The sequence below is a fragment of the Antennarius striatus genome, chromosome 18, assembly GCF_040054535.1.
Source record: "Antennarius striatus isolate MH-2024 chromosome 18, ASM4005453v1, whole genome shotgun sequence".
NCBI classification, from domain to species: Eukaryota; Metazoa; Chordata; class Actinopteri; order Lophiiformes; family Antennariidae; genus Antennarius; species Antennarius striatus.
In genome coordinates this window covers 900,001-919,236 of record NC_090793.1, presented here as the reverse complement: position 1 = coordinate 919,236, position 19,236 = coordinate 900,001, and the positions used below count along the sequence as shown (strand labels likewise).

At 49.8% G+C, this 19,236-nt stretch overlaps 1 protein-coding gene across 1 annotated transcript in view; it reads left to right on the top strand.

The window, feature by feature from the left end:
- LOC137612372 (cadherin-24) overlaps positions 1 to 17,056 on the top strand; it is a 55,625-nt gene extending 38,569 nt beyond the window's left edge. Inside the window, exons 8-13 of the mRNA XM_068340866.1 lie at positions 1,660 to 1,781; positions 4,358 to 4,475; positions 7,064 to 7,378; positions 10,437 to 10,644; positions 11,440 to 11,899; positions 12,479 to 17,056. Of these exons, the coding sequence (XP_068196967.1) occupies positions 1,660 to 1,781; positions 4,358 to 4,475; positions 7,064 to 7,378; positions 10,437 to 10,644; positions 11,440 to 11,899; positions 12,479 to 13,435 (2,180 nt within the window). The 3' untranslated portion in view covers positions 13,436 to 17,056. The remainder of the gene's footprint in view (positions 1 to 1,659; positions 1,782 to 4,357; positions 4,476 to 7,063; positions 7,379 to 10,436; positions 10,645 to 11,439; positions 11,900 to 12,478) is intronic.
- The last annotated feature ends 2,180 nt before the right edge of the window (positions 17,057 to 19,236 follow it).

Genomic DNA, 19,236 nt, shown 5'->3' with positions numbered 1-19,236 from the left:
TGATTATCCAGGTGTTACTCATTGGCCGTGAGCTTCATTGGGGAACGGTTCAGTTGCACCTTCAGGGTTGGGGATAGTCGGTCATGGCACCTCTCAGATGAAGATTCATTGCCATTTTTATCATTTTTGTCAGACAGTCTGACGGATTTGGTCCATTTTGGGCGTTTTCTTTAGGGACGGTGTTGTTTAATATCAGATGTTACACCTGGTGCGTTTGTGGGGAACTATTTCCAGCCGTGGATCAATAAACACGTATTGAGTGGTTGTGCTTGAAGGAGTATCACAACCACGTAGGAGAACTTATTATCTAAAGTAACACCACAGGAGGAACACAGAGACAAATTATCGTCTTGTTTGTGCCGTAAATATCAGAAAAGGAAATATTCTTCTGCCTCTATTTCCGTCTTGAACGAGACGTGACGTCACGCCGTCTCTCCTCTTCCTCCTCTTCCTCCTCATCCGGAGTCGAACTGACAGAAGCAAAGTAAAACAACAACCCTCCTGATTCAGCGTGGGCCAAAATAAACTTTAATTTACAGAGATAGATGTAAAAATATTCTGCCGCCATATGCTCTGCTGCCCCCATCTGTCACTGGGGGCCCCTCCGGGACCCCGAGCGAAACGTCAAAACGAACAAAGACAAAGGAAGAACGACTGGCGGCGAAGTCTCCAATGGACAATTACCCAAGTCCATCACGTTTAAACAAGGACCACGCCCTTGATAAATTCCGGTTCTAGGTAATTCGTAAACTTTAATTCTGCAGGGTATTAATTTCCCCGTCTGCCTCCGGCCGGTGGTAGGACTGAAGGCATCATCGTGGGATGCTGTCCAGCTGCCGGCGCGTTCGAGGACATGAAGTTGTTTTCCCTGCCAAGTCCTGCTCCGGACGATGTTAATCTCTACTTCCATTCCGCTCCGGGTTGCAGCGCGGTTGTTGGGGCCGCCAAGGCGCCTCAGTGAGTGCCTGTCGTCGATAATGAGCCCCATCTAATAAATAGACCGTTGGAGGCAGTGTTGACATGAAGCACCGTCGCGGCGCTGCCATCGCCGCTGGCAGACCGGCTCACCCAGTGGCGCTCCAGCAAGAGCTCATTTTCAACTTTTCAGCAATGGGAACCAGTGGCTGTCATCCGTGACAACGCTCCAGGTTGTGTGTGTGTGTGTGTGTGTGTGTGTGTCTTCATTTGGAGTGTGTTGCAGGGTTGCCTGCTCAGACAAATGAGCGTAGATGTGTGCGATGCTGGAGTATAATGGTGAATGTTCCGCGTGCCTTTTCCAATGGCGGATGTGAGGACGCGGTGTTGGGAGTGCGTACGACCGAGTGTTCACCCTCTGCCAATCCCTTTAAAACTGCCGTCGTGCAACTGCATCCAGATCGAATGCTTTCTGCATCCCTCCTCTGCGCCAGCTCTTCCTTACAAACGCCTTGGATGAGAGCGAACAGTTTGATGCGGGAAAAATCGCAGCGTCGGTCGAGTTCCAGCTGTAGCTCAAACCAATAAAAGCCAATCTCGCCAATTGAGCGCCAATCTTCTTGGACAACGGCGTGAAAGCTTGATTTTGCCTCCAAGGGGGAATTAAATGGTCTTAATTTCGTGAAAACGTGCACCTGTGTGCGCCTTTGTTGTGACGTGCCCGTTTCTGATTGGCTCTTTCAGACAATCCCAGCCAGGTGTCCAGAGTTGTGGTCGCCGTAGAGACCTTGGACCTGAATGACAACGCTCCCGAACTGGACAGGAAGTACACGACAGCCTTGTGTGACTCCGCCTCCCCCGGGCAGGTCAGTACGCGTTCGCCGTGGATTCCTGCAATTTAAAGCCTCCATTTTTTAAATAAAGATTTTTAATTACATCCTTCAGAACGTTATTGTTCGCGCGACAATGGGACAATCCCCGGGAGAATGTCGGGAGTCATTAGTTCCTTTTCCTGTTGCAGAAACATGTTAAGCATCATTTGACGTGAGGCTATTGTCGCGACTCCGGCTTTTGTTTCCGTCTACCTCAGAAAGAAGTTCTTGGAAGCAACTTTTGTCGGTTTGGAGTTCGTGTTCCGGTTACGTTCAAGAGATCGCAATTTGACAGGAAGATACACGAAGTTTCACGAGGTTCTCATGAAGGAAAAGTATTCACACCCAGATCCAGAGCGGAGGCGGTGGGAACACGCCGTCATTCACGCCGTCATTTCTAGGGAAGGTGTTTTCAGATTGGAGACGGGCACGATTCTATCATGGGATCTGGTCCCCAGAGGACGAACCCCCATGGCTGTCCCCATGAAGAGGAAGACCTTTGGACATCCTACCACACGTTCATGTCCCCCTGTGGATGAACCCTGTTAGCCTGAGCTAGCAGCATTGGTGTCCTGGTTCTGGTTCTGGTTATTCTGGTCCCAGTCCCGGTCTTGGTCCAGTCTCTGGTTCTGGCTCTGGTTCTGGTTCTGTTGCTGGTCCTGATCCTGGTCCTGTCTCTGGTCTTGGTTCTGGTCCTGGCCCTGGCCCTGGTCCTGTTCCTGGTCCTGGTTCTGGTTCTGGTTCTGGTTCTGGTTCTGTACATGGCTGTGGCTCTGGTTCTGGTTCTGGTTCTGTACCTGGTTCTGGCTCTGGCTCTGGTCTTGGTTCTGGTCCTGGTCCTGGTCCTGTCTCTGGTCCTTATCCAGTTCCTGGTTCTGGTTCCGCTCCTGGTTCTGGTTTTGGCTCTGATTCTGGTCCTGGTCCTGGCTCTGGCATTGGTGCTGGGTCTGGTCCTGGCTCTGTTTCTGGTTCTTGTTCTGGTTCTGTAACTGGTCCTGGCTCTGGTCCTGGCTCTGGTCCTGGTTCTGGTTCTGTACACGGCTGTGGCTCTGGTTCTGGTTCTGGTTCTGGTTCTGGTTCTGGTTCTGTACCTGGTTCTGGCTCTGGTCCTGGTTCTGGTTCTGGTTCTGGTCCTGATCCTGGTCCTGGTTCTGGTTCTGGTCCTAGTTGTGGTTCTGGTTCTGGTTCTGGTTCTGGTCCTGGTCCTGGCTCTGGTCCTGGTTCTGGTCCTGATCCTGGTTGTGGTTCTGGTTCTGGTTCTGGCTCTGGTCCTGGTTCTGGTTCTGGTCCTGATCCTGATCCTGGTCCTGGTTCTGGTTCTGGTTCTGGTCCTGGTCCTGGTCCTGGTTCTGGTCCTGGCTCTGGTCCTGGTCCTGGTCCTGGCCCTGGTCCTGGTGCTGGTGCGGGTTCTGGTCCTGGTCCTGGCTCTGGTCCTGGTCCTGGCTCTGGTCCTGGTCCTGGCTCTGGTCCTGGCTCTGGTGCTGGTTCTGGTTCCTCCTAGGATAAGGGATAAACTTGTCACCATCCAGAAACGTCTACTCTCAGGAATACTGCTGTTGAAAACAAGAGTTTTCCCATCATGCCTTGACTCCGGTTGGCGATCTACGGGTAGAACGATGACATCATGGCGGCCCCCGTTTGCCCGTTAACCAACGATCAGGTGAACCCTTCATGGCCCGTCGTCATGGCGCTGCAGAGATTCAGATTTTAATTGAACACGAGTCTCTTCCCAGACCGTCTACCCGCCGCCGCCGCCGCCGCGGTTTCCTGCTTCCTGCTTCCTGCTTGTCCCCGGTCCTTCTCGTCCGTCTCCAGTCTTCCACTTCGTTTCCCGGTATCTCGTCCCATCTGTTGTTTCCGTGGCGCCACGTGCGTCTTTGTTGTTTCGCCACGAAATCTGTGATTCCATGGCGACGGCGTTGATTTGCTGTTTGCGTGTGATGTAGGTGTTTGTGATGCTTCGTACGACCCGTTTCCGTGTGAATATCCACACGCAAACGGCTGACACGGTGCCACTCCATATAAGGAGTGCACCCCGAGGCCCAGGGGGCGGAGCCAGGGGGAGGGGCTTCGGGCCCACGACCAGCGCAGGAACGCGCCTCTTACAGGATGCCTCGCGTAACGCCGACCGGAGTTTTTCATTAAAATGAAATTACCCATCAGCCCCGGCTGCAGGAGATTTTTTTCTGAGATTAATTTCGCACAATAGCCGCTGAGGTCTTGTGCAGACGCTGAATGGAAAGCAGTGTGTGTGTGTGTGTGTGTGTGTGTGTGTGTGTGTGTGGGTGTGTGTGTGTGTGTGTGTGTGTGTGTGTGTCTGTGTGTGTGTGTGTGTGTGTGTGTGTGTGTGTGTGTGTGTGTCTATATTAATTGCTGGGCTTGTTGTGATTCCTGCTGACATCGGCTAACGGTTTGTAGCTAAAAGCGCTCTCCTTGTAAATGTTTCTCTCATTACCTTATTTCTGTCTTCTTTCTTCTGCGTTCCCTCCACACACACACACACACACACACACACACACACACACACACACACACACACACACACACGCGGCTCTATCTCTGTGTTGCAGGTGGTGCAGGTGTTGCGGGCGATTGATCGAGATGAGGGCGGGAACGACAGCGCCGTCTACTTTAGCATCCCGCCGGAATCCGGCGCCGCCCTCAACTTCAGCGTGAGGGACAGCGGCGGTAGGCGCTCCGTCTTCTTTCTCTCCCTACATCTCTTAATTCCCTTTGTTCCCTTCCTGCGGGACACACACCGATTCTTTTCCAAGTTTCTGAGGCTCTTAATCCCTCCTTTCTCTCCCGTCTTCCTGCCGTCGTCTCTCCATCCGTCTCCAACTCCTGTGGCCCAGTTGTTTTGTTTTCTCGTCCTCCCCCTCCTTATTTATCCCTCTTGTTTGCCTTCCCATATACACTAAACACACACACACACACACACACACACACACACACACACACACACACACACACACACACACACACACACACACACACACAGTTTCAAGTGAAGAAATCAAAGCTTCATTTAATTCACTTAATCTACTTAGTTTTTTTTTTGCTTGTGGTGCATTCTGGGTACTGTTACAAGTATTTTTATTTTTAGAGTACCTCATGCACAGCAGTAGTGGTATAGAATTAGTAAATGTAGCAGTACCATAATATTAATAGTAATAGTAGTATAGTATTAGAAGATAGATAGTAGTAATAGTAGTAGTAGTAATATTAGTTGTAGAAGTGTAGTATTATTAGTCATAGTAATAGTATTAATTTTTGTGATAAAAGCATTAGTAGTAGAAGCAGTAACTGTAGTATTAGTAATAATAGTAACAGTACCATTATCATTACTATTATTAGTAATATAGTAGTAGTAGTAGTGGTAGCAGTAATATTAGTACTATAGCACTATATTAGTACTATAGTTATGTAGTAATAGTAGCAGTAACTGTTTTTAAAATCATTAATAATAATAATAATAATAATAATATATAGCAGCAGTAGTTTTATCATTATTAGTCTTAGTATAGTAGCAGTAGTAGTAGTAACTGTATTATTAATATTGTTATTATTATTAATAACAATGTAGTAGCAGTAACAGTAGTATTATTAGGAATGTAGCAGTATTATCATTATTATTTTAATATTAGTATAGTAGCAGTAGCATAGTAGTAACAGTAGTATCATTATTATTAGTATCAGTAGTATTCGTATAGTAGCAGTATTTTTATTATTATTATTATTACTATTATTGTTCGTATAGTAGTATTAACAATATTATCATCATTATTAGTAGCATTAGTATTGCTATAGTAGTAACAGTATTATGGTTATTAGTAGCAGCAGTAGTATTATTATAGTAGTAGCAGTAGTAACAGTAGTATCATTATTATTAGTCGTCATGGTAACCTGAGCGAGCCCCACCTCTAGCTGACGTTAACTCCTGACTCTTCCATCACGTTAAACGACTCCTGTGTGAACTTTAATCACAACTCTGGTGTTGTTTGCTGTTGTTTACACATGAAGTCAGAATCTTTGTTTTTGGGGTGTTTGTTGTTGTTTGTTGTCGGCGTTTCACAGTAAAACGCCACGTTTTCCTCCCCCAGGCCTGAAAACGCTCTGAATAAAACATGTTTCTGTGTGGAAGCTCCTGTGGTTGATTTACGGAGCGTCTCTGATGAAATCAGCAGCAACCCTCCTTCACCTGCGCCGTTTGTGGAGGCGGCGCCGCGTCACTGTGGCTCCGCCCCCTGAGGCTGGCGGTGAAATGATCCCTTCATCAAAACCCGTCAGAAAACAGAAGGTTTTGTTTTAAGGCGGTGACTTTGACCCAAACATAAAGTTTCAAACAATAAAACCAAAAGAGTTTGTAAAATAAAAGCCGTTAAAGCGGCGCCGGCGCGTCTGGTCGTAACTCTGTGGGTTTGGCAGCAAACGCGACGCTTTTTATCTTTTATCCCATCAATCGTTCCGATAAAAGTGCAGATTTGTGCACGTTTTCGTAAATCCTCACATTCTTACATCATTTATTTCCTTCCTGGAGGGGGGCGGGGCTAACGTGTGATCGTCGCCCCAAAATTAGCAGAACCTGGTGGAGCTAACCTCGAGATTGGGATTATCCATCCAATCAAAACGCGTCTTTGATGCGTCGTCCGACAATAAAGAGAGGAATACAGGACGCGGAGGTGCTTTGGTAAATAATTTAACGAGTCGGATCTGTGATCGGGATCAAACACGAGGTTCCGTCGGATCGCGTTTCCCGATGATGAAACATTTCCGCTCCGTGTTGATGTGACTTTTAATCAGTGACCTCGTTTTTGCGGCTTTTCTTTACATTGAATTATCAAAATAATTTTAAAATTACTAGATTATTTCATCCTGTTTTCTCATTGGTTGGTCGTCATATTTTGAAAATAGACGCCCCGTGTCGACGCCGGACGCTCCCAGGCAGGTGGTTGTCATGGCGATGTGTTTACATCCACAGAAGAGGAAGAGGAAGAGGAAGACGAGTTTGCCCAAATTAGAATCGTTATTTTTATGATGTGAAACTCGGCAGCAGAAGAAAAAGAAAAAAGTTTCTCAAATTAAAGGAAGTGGAATGAAGTGTTACTGACGCAGGAAGCGGTTTTTTATTGTCTCAATCAATCGCCGCCGTCTGATTGAAGTGTTTGCAAAAACAAGTGGGGGGATCATTTCCTGATTGTTTCGTCATCCGATCACCCCCCCAGAAGAGGGACGCAAACTAAAAACCACTGATGTCCCCCCCCCCTCCTTCCCAGGTCCCACGGCCAGTCTGGTGCTGACGTCCCCACTTCGCCCGGGGTCCCGCTCCACCGGGTCCACCCTGACCCTCTACGTCCCCGTTTTGCTGCGGGACGGGACGTCGGGCCTCACCAGCAGCGGGACGGTCACCGTGTCCGTCTGCCCCTGCCTGAGGGGGGGCGCCCGCGCCGGGGAGAAGGATAAGGAAACGGAAGGGGGGTGGGACTGGGAGAGAGAAGCCGTCTGTCTCCCCCAGCAGTCCTCGCTGCCGTCGCCTGGGCTCAGCACCGCCGCCCTGCTGGCCATCCTGGCTTGTGTCGCCACGCTACTGGGTAAATACTTCACACTTATAAGAAATAATGGAGGTGATGATGATCATTTATTGCCCCTTTAAATACCCTGCCAGACTGTGATTTATACCGACTTTATGTCATCAAGTTTTGCGCTAATGCTAATCTGCTAATAAAAAAAGAGGAGTAAATAGTGTTTGGGGCTGTTTACCCTCCGCTCCGTCCCTGGGTGATTAATCTGCATATGAAAATAACAGAAGCAGTGGCGTAAATGTTTCTCTTAGTCGCCGCCGCTCGGTAGCGGTTTTTGCTTTACCGCGCAATTTTGGTGCGGTTATCTCCTCCGGCAAGGTCAGCGCTAATGACGGCTGGAATAACAATCCTAAGTGATTATGTGGGCCCTTCGCTTGTTTGATAGCGGCCCTAATAAAACGTCTCTACCACCTTTGCAGGAGCTCAAACGCTCGGCGGGATAATGTGGAGGTGATGAGGAGGCTCTGGCGCTCGGCCAGCATCATTGTCATTTCTGTTCAGCCTGTTGGATCACTACTCACGCCTCGCTGATGGGGGCATTATCATTCTGGAAGGGGCCGGTTCAATCAGGAACCAAATCCGACATGGCGTGAAGGTGATCACGCACGCCGGCGCATGGTGGAGTTTGAAGTTTAGTTCTCTAAGTGCTAAGGGCGTCAACCCGAGCAGCGTGTCCTCCGAGCTAATCCTGAACGGTACGGCGGGGTCGTCCTCGTAACGCCCGATGTCCTGACAGGAGCTTTGACCCATCTGGTTATCGAGAAGTCGGAGACATTTGGTGTCTTTTCTTAACGCAAACCTCACGAAACAAGTTTGTCACGCCTTGAAAATGATCCCCGGAAACGTTAGGAAGGATTAAAGCAACTGGGGTATCAACTCATCGTCGTCAGCATCACGGCTGTCCTCAAAGGGCCAGATGTAACTAATAAATGTAACTAAATGTAACTAAATGTAACTACTCCTTCATGTAACTAATAAACGTAACTAAATGTAACTACTCCTTCATGATAAATAACTATAATACTTATTCAGGTTACAAACATTAGAGTTACACAGAAAAAATATATTTTCTTTTTTCTCTGTTGTAACACAAATCCTTTTGATTTGTCAGGTTAAAACTCCATCAATCGAGGATCAAACTGTCGATGAATAAAGAAAAATAACATCAGACACAAGTTAGGACGTTAACTCTGTTTAAAACATTTTTGTCAGAGTTAAAATGGGCTGAATTACTGCATTGTGGGAAATGTAGTTTTGGTCAAAACACACTTTTGACCTATTTATATTTAGACACTCTGACCTTTTATTCTCTCGCGGGCCACCTAAAATGATGTGGAGGGCCACATTTGGCCCCTGGGCCTTGACTTTGACACACGTGGATTAAAGCTGTCCATTCCTTCCACTAGTTCCATAGAAATCCTCCCACAGCGTTAAGACTTATTGGTTTACTTGCTAACCAGCGATGCTACACCCATGGAGAGGCTCTGGTGACATAACTCCTCCCCTAAATGATGGCTGTCCAATCATACTGAAGAGAAAGTTTATTCGGTACGGCTGCTAATCCGCGGACGCCTCCAGACGGTCGTTTTGATGCTAGCTCAGCACTTCCCAACCTTTTCCTCGGTCTCTGCAACCGTTTTCAAAGTTTAGTCGCCGCTCTCTGAACGCATCCGCTCTGCATCCGACTGACAGCCGGTGCACGAACACGCCGTCGGTTTGAAGTCGGTTTATTTCTGCTGCTCCTTCTCGCTGGGCGTCAAGGACCAGTCAGACGGCACAAAAGACTCCTGGGAAAAACACGGTGATTAGATCTGGCGTTGAGGATTTGCTGAGCGATAAGGACAGGAAGCGTGCCGCCGGTAGGAGGAGGCGTGTGGAGCCGGTCCGGTTCTGCAGAGCGATGGTATGAATGGTGGATGAAAGGAACCGGCGCCGTCCTGAACGCTGACAAAAACCCAAAGCAGTTTGTGAAAAAAATGGATTTTGTTTTCTCCCCAACAAACCACAATGTCGACAAAACGTTCTGCACCTTAAAGGCACCTGCGGTAGCACCCAAAAGGCGCAGGAAGACGCTAACCTTCGCAAGCAAAGTTGAACTTCTGTACAGGCTAACGGAAGTTACGCGGCTGTAGGGCGACGTTACGGAATCAATGAATCTTCAGTTTGTGACGTAAAGAAGGAGGAAAATGACAACAAAAATACGTTTCAACAGGGATGGAACGACAATTAGACCATCGTCAGGAGTCTGCTTTAGCTTTAGCGTTAGCTTTAGCTTTGTGGATCAGTGAATGCAGTTACAAGAACATGATGCTACATAGCAACATTATCCACACAAATTAATAATAATAGTCGTAGTAATAATAATATTTATAATAGTAATAATAATAATAATATTAGTGATAATAATGATAGTAATAGTAATTATAATACTAATAATAATAGTACTAGTAGTAGTAGTAATAATAATAGTAATAATAATAATAATAATATAATAAAAATAATAATGGACTGATTTTAATACTAAGGTTTAAACTAAGAGTTTAAACAAGAGAAAAGTGTCTCATAAGGGGTTTGACAGCCTTAAAAAAAAAAAAAAGTTGTAATAATAGTAATTGTTCAGCTAAATCGGGTTATTTTTACATCATAACTGGCGGTGAACGAGGGACCGACTGTACGTCATTAAAAATCATTTTTTGGGGGGGCGTGTCTTTGTTCACTCGGACCAGGTGACCGAACCCGTCTCCTCAGGTGCGATCCGGCTGGTTCTGGTTCTGGTTCTTTGCTGATGATCACACGCGTCTCTTTGGGACCGGGCATAAAGAGTGATGATGTCACGGGAGAGCAGAGCGTCCGTTTTCCTGGCCAGCGCTCGCCATCAGCTCCGCGGCGGCGTCTGGCGACCCGCTGATATGATGGATGAGCCTCGACCCGAGGCACCCCCCGTCTTTGTTTGGTCTAACCTCTTTGTCTCCCCCGCTCTCTCTTCCTCCTTCCCTTTATTTCCCCTGTGACCCCGCCCCCTCCCTTCCTCCTTGTTCACCACTCTCCTGACCCCGCCCCCTTGCAGCGGTGAGCGCCCTGTCGTTGTCTCTGCGCCGGCAGAAGCGCGACTCGCTGTCGCCCCTGGAGGAGGACGACGTCCGCGAGAACATCATCACCTACGACGACGAGGGCGGCGGCGAGGCGGACACCGCGGCCTTCGACATCGCCGCGCTCCAGAGCGCCCCCCACAGCTCACACTCGCGAGGCTACCGCACGCTGGACAGCAGGAACATGTGAGTCGGGGAGCGTTCCTTTAATCACAGGAAACCTGGCACCTGATTACGTTCCCAAATTGAAGTCAGGAAGAGAACCAAATTACCCCGTCAAAGTAAAAGCTTCGCCTCCGCCAAGCACTTAATTGATCGACTTAAGTAAATGATCAAACCGCAACTCCCGGGTCATAACGATCCATCAATCAGATTTGTGGGACAGAAGGTAATCAAGCCTCGCCGTCCTCGGAGAACCCTCCGTTAGGCTCGTTCTCTTAACGCTCGTTTATTCGACGGTCGCTCCAGCCCTCCCTGATGCTCCCGTCAAGTATCATAATCGCTTTTGGACTAATAATAAGCTGCGACGTCTTCGTGCGGAGGCCGTAATCGAGCAGAAAGATTGCATTTAGTTGATCGAGAATCGCCCCTCGCGATTAACGAAGGGCGAACGTCGGCGATCTGCTGCAACTTTTGCGCAACGAACACTACCTTTGTGAAGTCGCGCTTTCGTCAACGCCGTTTCATGGGGAAGTCTTTGTCATAACTGGAGTTTGTCGTCGTGGTTCCGGAGGTTCGTAAGACTGTGATCGTGGTACCAATGATGCCGTGTGACTGATCTCAGATTTGGTCTTGGAAACGAGAAATCCCCAACAGAAGTTGAGCTTCAGAGCCGTTTGTTTTCCTGTCTTCAAACTGGACAAAATTGCGTCCGTCTCGTTTCAGCATCATCAATTCCGTCCGCGGATCACCAAGCGTCTTTATTTCCTGTTTTCGGTACGACCAGGCGCGACTAATTTCGATTCTCCTCACGTCTTCCAGACGTTACGCCCATCGAGGCCAAGAGAAAGCTCGCACTTACAGCTGGGCTCAGAATCCGGGCGTGGACCACACCTACACGGGACCGGGGGGCCCCCTCTACGGGCGCCTCTGCTACAGCAGCCACACCCTACCGGTTCTCCGCCGGACCCCGGGGGGGGCGTTCGAACCGGGGCTGGCCGAACTGGGGTGCCGCTTCCCCGGAGGCCAGCCGGACCATTCCTTGGTGATCCAGAACCAGGGGGCCATGGCGGGGCAGATGGAGTCCGGGGTAGTCTACGTCTCTCCCACCGACCGGAGCCGGATGGGGAGCCGAGACGGAACCGCGGCCCAGAGCGCGTCGGACGGAGGGACGCCGAGGACCAATGACAGCCAGGAGAGGGGAGGCGGGACGGGAATGCCTAGCAACTGTACCGAGGGGAGCAACGTGGACAAGACCGCCCACAGCCAGGAAATGGACTGGGTAAGGATGGATGGATGGATGGATGGATGGATGGATGGATGGATGATGGATGGATGGATAGAGAAGAACTTAATTAACAATTGATCGATGAAAAAGTTAAAGATAATTAAATGAAATAGGCAATCGACGACTAGATCGACCTCGCGGACGACTTCGTGGTGGCAGGAAATCCCCCAACACCAATGACGATTCAGACGAGTCAGCGTATTTTTATATCCTGCTGTTCATCTTTTCTATGTTGTGTTTTATTTATTAGGTCGTAACGAGACGTTCTCGACCTTCCTTTATGTAATTTTCAAATGTTTTATCTCCTGATCACCCCCTCCATCTCCCGCTCACAGTGCAGTGTTAGCTCATTTTAGTCTCAACTAATATCTTTGACTTCTCGCATCTCTTCCTGTCTTCTTATCGTCGCCATCTCCTGCTTCTCCTCCGTTGTCACTCCCCCCATCTTTCTGCTTCTCTTCCGCTCCTTCATCCCATTTCTTTTTTTTTTTTACCCTCTCCCAACCCAACCGCCCCCCCCCTATACCCCAGCCCCAAACTGAAACCACTCGTGCTCGCCTACGTCCCCTTCAGGTGCAGTCGGAGACCCTCCCCAGGGAGCACAACCTGGTCATGACCCGGTCCGGCTCCATGATGGGTCCGAGCCACGGCGCTGGAGGTTGGGTGTGCGACTCGGCGACCCTCCCCCTGGCGGGACGCAGGGCATCCCGCGCCGGCACGTCCCCGAAACGCACAAACTCTATCCAGACGGAATCCGACTCCAGTGGGGGAGGAACGGCAGCAGGAGGGGGGAGCGGAGGTGGGAGTGGGGGCAGCTCCACCGATGGACAACCTCATAATGGGCAAAGCTACCCCGCCGTCCTGCAGGGGGAGGGGTCTGGACAGAGGGACTACCCTGGCACCTTGGGAAGAGGCGGACTGGAGATGGGGAGCAATTTTGTGGTGGCCAGGGACAGGGAGGGTGGGGGTCTACCATCTGTCTACCCAGAAGCACCTGGCTTTATGGGGGACTGGCGCGACCGGGTGGGGCTGGGGGGTTACGTTTTGGGTAGGCGGGATATGACCCCTCAGATCTTTCCCTTCCCGGGGCAACCTCGGGGCCCCTATGGGGGAGGGATGGGCTTCGGGGCAGGCTGGGTTCCAGGAATGGAGGCGGCCAGAGTGGCTTCAGGGCCTGGGGGCCCCTCCTTGGCCCTGAGGGTGGGGGAGTTCCTCCGTCTTCGTCTCGCCCAGGTCACCTTCGACCCGTCGCAGCCGCCGTACGACTCGGTGCAGGTTTACGGCCTGGAGGGGTCTGGGTCCCGGGCGGGGTCCCTCAGCTCCCTGGAGAGTGAAGGAGACAAGGAGGCCGAGAAGGAGGTGTGGGGGGCGGGACTGGATGAGTGGGGCCCCCGCTTCCAGAAACTAGCCCAACTTTTCAAGGACCGGGAGAAAGAGAAGGAAGACAAGGAAAAGGGGGAAGACGAGATGGAAAACAAAGATGGGATAATGGAGGGAGGAGGGCAGGATGGAGAGGAGGGGAAACACTGAGGAAGGGTGGAAACGAGACAAATGGGGGGGGCAAAGGGGTAAGAAGGGAATAAAGAGGATGATGAAAAGGCAACCAGAGCTGGAATAATGCAGAGAGAAGTTAAAGGAGAGGAAGATGAAGAGGCAGAGTAATAAAAGGAGACAGAGAAAAACGAGCCTGGGGGAGGGCGGAGGATGGGGGGGCAGGCGAGAAAGTGATTGATGTAATTTAAAGCAATAAGCGTCGAGACGCTGATGCGGTCGAGCACAGATAGAGACGATGACAACTCTGCTCGGGCTCCGGGCGCCAACCGTTCCCAAAACGCTCCGGACAAAGAGAAACTACCCCAAATACCCCCGCCTGGATTTAAATCAACGCCCACCAACGGAATGAGGAACAGGAAGTGTGTCGTCGGACGATTTAAAGGCAGGAACGGACGAGCGACGCAAAGGTGGAACCTTGCTTTTCCTTTTTCAGGACAGCGAAATAAAAAGCCAACGTTTAACCGGAGAGTTTCAGAAGTGGGGTAACACACACAGGGGAGGGGTATTTGGATCCGACGCCGACGGGATGGGGACGGGTGTACATGGAGTGATTGTACAGAATCTTTTTGCTTTGTATTCCAGCCGCAGCGGCAAGAAAAGTGAATTATTCAGCTCACTACTTCATTCCAAATGAAAATGATGAATCATTTAAATCCTCTCAGCCCACACCAAAAAACAGACATCGTGAAAAATTAAAACGATTGAAGGATGCGATCCCCCCCCTTTCCCACACACACACACACACACACACACACACACACACACACCTCCTTCCCCCCCGGCCTCTTTTGTAGTCGAGTGTTTACAAGAATTCACACACACACACACACACACACACACACACAAAGGAAGCGATGAACACCACCAGGCTTTGATTGTAAGACGCCGGATTCCAAAAAGCGAAAATCATTCACAAGTTTCTCTCCCGTGCCGAGCGCCGGCGACTCCATCGATCTCCTAAACGGTTAGGGGTTTTTTTGGTTTTTTTGGTCCTATTTTTTTATTCCCTTCGACTGGACGAGTCTGGAGGACAAAGTATGCATGAACTTTAAAAAAAAAAAAAAAAGGCAATCAATTCCACTTTAAACGTTCACGCCGGCCAAACGAAGACTTCCATCGATGTGTAATTAAATTAAAGCGGGGAACAACAGTCAGTTCTCCGCTAACGCACTTTTGTACGATGTGATGTTCAGTGATAGATGAAGAACGTCGTCACATGGTTTGACTGTATGTAAATGTGTCTCCTGTAAATACCACTGAATATCCTTGCTAAAGGACAGAATATACGATGAAAACGACTCACAAAAAAAAAAAAAAAGATAGCAGAACTTTCTTGTCCACGCGGAAATCTGTCGGGACTGTCTGTACGTAACCCTAGAATAGAAACGGACTCATCGAGCTGCTTCCTTCTGGACTGACACACCATTAAATCCACATTTTGTGTCGTAAACAAGCAGGTTTGGGTTCGATTCCCGTGGACGGACGACCCAAGGATTGGGTTCAAGAGGCGAAGTATTCTCTACGGCTAGCCTCAGATCTCGCCTGTCCCAGCGAGGAACCAATTTTACGAAAATGCAACGGAGTGAGGAGAAAAAATCTGGATTGTTCTGTTGGGAAGTTTGAATTTGTGGACCACCTGAAAGACATGGACTGGGGTACAATGGAACCGTAGAATTACAATACAGTAATCCCTCGTTACACTCGCGACTTTCAAAAAATGAAATCCCGCGATATAGCGACAGACTATTCATCTTATTATATACGGTAATTTAAACATTTCTGAACCCCCCCCCCATATTGACATTATAAACCACCTTCTATCTGTGTTACCTTTAAAACACTCTGATGGACTGTTTAAAGCACTTTAGTGTCTCATGGAAGTCCAAGACTGACGGAACATAGCACACCTCCGGATGCTGTCAGCCAATAGAATGCGCGTACGGTATCACGTGACTACCTACTAAAAATAAATGATGTAGTGAAGCGGTGCATCTTGAAGCGTAAATAAACGAGGGGTTACTGTATCGCATTTTGCATCCAGTCCTTATTAATTCAAACACATTGATTGAATTTGTTGAGTCCAGATTTGGGATTTGACCTCAAACCTGGTTGTGGGTGTCTTTGCTGTGTCACCATTAATCACAGGTTCACTGTTTACTGGCGTCCACCAGTTTAGTCCACCATGAACTTGTTGTCAAGGTTTGCCGCTCCTCATGGAACCAATCAGGAGACAGGCCACACCCTTTACCTTCAGCGTGGGCGGTATCAGGACCGATGTACAAAACACTGCACGAAACCAGAAGGAGAGTGGAGCGGGTACAGAACCCTGGGGGACACCTGAGTCCAAATGAATTCTCAACATCTTGAAGCTAATCGTGGCGGTGCTGGGTTAGCATCCCCCATCCGCCGCGGTGACGCACCAGCTAGCAGCTACCCTTGAATAAACTGTAGTTTGATGCATAGATCCATTTATATTTTTATGCTCCTCCTTCCTTTTCCTCTGAAACGCTCAGAAAGAATCATCCGGGCGACGTGACGCTGATGGGTTAACGGCGTGACGATAATTTCACTTTCACAGTTATAAAACCGCCAAAAGAGCTCGGCGGGATTTAAGGATTGCTGGAGATCGTAGGTAGAGCGCCGCCGCTTTGCCAGTTCGTCATCTGGGATTGGCGCCGACCCGCCGTCGCTCCGCGCACTAAAAAACTGATTTCATGACAGCGTTGGGTATCGCCGTGGAAACGACATCCATAATGCATGAAGCCAACTGTAATGATTTCATAAAGCTTTATGACCAGACTCGGGGGGGGCACCTCCCGCTCTTTTAAAGAATTATTTGTCGAGTCTTCACTAGTTATAAACTCACCTGTTCATAGTCGGGATTGATAATAGGGTGTCATCTGCAAATCGTCAAACGTGAATTTAACTCACTGACCTCCATCGGCGTTTATAGACGTTCAATTACGTTTCTCAATGGGGAGGGCTGGGGTGGGGGCGGAGCTTATCAGGGAAAATCAGGCTTCGTAAGTGCGCTGGGATAGGCTCCGGCAACCCCTGTTACCCGCGGTAGCTCAAAAGCGATGCGGAAAATGAATGACGTGTAACTGATCCAGTTACGTAACAGAGGACGGCGATTCGGAGAAAGTCGCGGCAGCTAACGATGCAACAAAATCGTTCAGCGTTCATGCAAAGCATCATGGGATTGGAAATGCCGGCAGCCAATGAGTTAACGGAATCTCCGCAAAAGAATTAAATACCCCACCAGATCCCCCGCGGAGGCGATTAGCGTGGCGCAGCCGTCCGTTAGCGCGCTCGTCGTTCTAATTACACGGTCGGCTCCCACGTCTTGATTGGCTGCAGGTGCACGGCGCCTGCTGATTGGTCGGGTTCCGCGTTCCGCCCGATCGGTTAAAATCAAAGATTGGACTGATTTGTCTTATTTGGGGGGGCTCTGACTAAACCACTCCACCAAGCTGATTACCCCGCCTCCCAAATTGGTCCAATCAGAAGCGTGATGAGATGAGTCAGCTGTTTTAAGACCTCGCTTTCTAAGCTAGCTTTGGCGCGAGGCGTTTAAGGTCAGGTGGACCCCCCTCCCCCCCCCCCCACACCGGTTCTGCCCCACCCCACCCCATCGGGGATCCACGGCCTCTGCACGACGTCGATCGACTCACGAAACGAACAAAAAAAGTGTATTTATTTCTGTTGTACTTTTTCTTTTTTGTAAATTTGAATAAAAAAGAAACTTCTTTCAGAGACGCGAGTCAGACGTGTTCCTGCGCCGCCGGGGGGCGTCCAGGTAATCAGACCGGGGGGGCGTTCCGTTTGGCGTGCGAGTGCGACAGAGGTGGAGACAAGGATGTGTCGTGCAGTGCATACGAATGTGTGTGTGTGTGTGTGTGTGTGTGTGTGTGTGTGTGTGTGTGTGTGTTCTGAGTAGGTGGTTGTGTCTTGTCAAATTGGCCCCTTGAAATTTCCCAGCCTCAGACGGCGGCGAGTGTGAGTTTGATTACGGGGATGAAAGAACACCTCGCCGGGTCTGATCCATCCGGATTTGGGGGTGGGGGGTAGATAGGTGAGGGGGGGGGGGTCAGTAATGGAGGACAGGAAGTGAGTTCTGCAGAGCAATCACATTTCCAGACGGCGAGAGGAGGAACATTTTGAACAAATAGTGCCCCCCCCCCCTTCCTGGGTGGATGACGGATGGGGAGGGGGACACACCGCCGCGGCGCCGCCGCCGTGTGATAGCAGCGCTGGTTAAAAAGATTTATTACAATAATCAAATATGAAGGAGGGGATTATTCCTACATGATGGTTTAGAGAATGATCGCGTTAGCTGGGTGTCTGCTTGATTACAATGATAATACCCGCCTCGAGTGGAATGGGGGGGGCGCGCAGGGGGTGACACGGGGTGGGGAGGGGGGACATATTAGCAGTTAATATGCGAGTCTGTTGCATTACATGAAAGCCGGATGCTGATTGGGTTAGAGCCGATCCTGCGGAGCGTTGTCTCCTGGGTGTCTGCACTCCCAGAATAATGAGATTCAAGCCCCCCCCCACCCCCGCTGCTCCACCCCCACCCACCCCCATCCCTCTGCCCCCGCCCCCACGGCGATGCTAACACACCAACTAGTGAGCAACACGATGTACTTGTGTGTTTTATGACGACCTGGATGTGTGTCTGGCTCCGCCTCCAGCATCAGCACCGCAATGCAGCATCAGAGAGGACACGCCCCCCGCCGATGATTACTGCATGCATAATTAATGAGGGGGAGACGGCACCTGATCGGGTCGGCCCCCCCTCAGAAGAGGAGCAGTGGAGGTACGTGTGTGATCTGTGTGCAGCAGTGTTGCATCATGGGATGTGTGTGTGTGTGTGTGTGTGTGTGTGTGTGTGTGTGTGTGTGTGTGTGTGTGTGTGTGTGTGTGTAAGCACACGAGTTGAACTTCACACGCTTCAGCGTGACTTCCTGTTCCTAACTGTTGGCGGTGACCTCTGACCCCACCTCCCCGCCCCCATCGCCGTCACCCGGCGCGCGACTCGGGGTGTTCCCTGACTCATTTGATGCAGAAAATTAAATCTTCATTAACAATCTTAATTAGAGTTCGATCTGCCCACAGGGAATCCATACGGGGGGGGGATTAGGGGGGGGTAATTAGCGAAGGGGAACTTGGGGGTAGAGGTATTTACACGTCCAGAGACAGGGGGATGATGGGTAATTAAAATGCCCCCTTGATTGAAGAGCAGCCTAACATGAGCTGCAGGTCTGGTTTCTGTGTGGTGGGGGGCCGGGATGGGGGGGTCGTGTGGGGGTGGATTATTAGTCATGAATCTGAACTGTCTGCAGCACTTCTAGAACCAGCCAATCACAGAGCAGCTTCAGGTGGAGGCAACAAGCGGGAGTGGGGGGGTGAGTTCAACTCATATGACCTCGCCCAAGTGTGTGTGTGTGTGTGTGTGTGTGTGTGTGTTTGTGTGTGTGTGTGTGTGTGTGTGTGTGTGTGTGTGTGTGTGTGTGTGTGTTGGGGGGGGGGTGACTTCATGTAAACAGCTGACAATCAGTGACAGAATTAAATCAACTACCAACAACACACTTCAGACACGCGGGGGCGGGGTCATGACCTCATCAGTGATGACATCACGACCCCGCCCATTCCTTATAGGTCTATTTATATTAATCAGCTGATTATTCATCAATAAAAATGTAAATGTTTCTGATTGAAAATGAAAAAAGAAGTTTAAACAGAAGCACACACACACACACACACACACACAC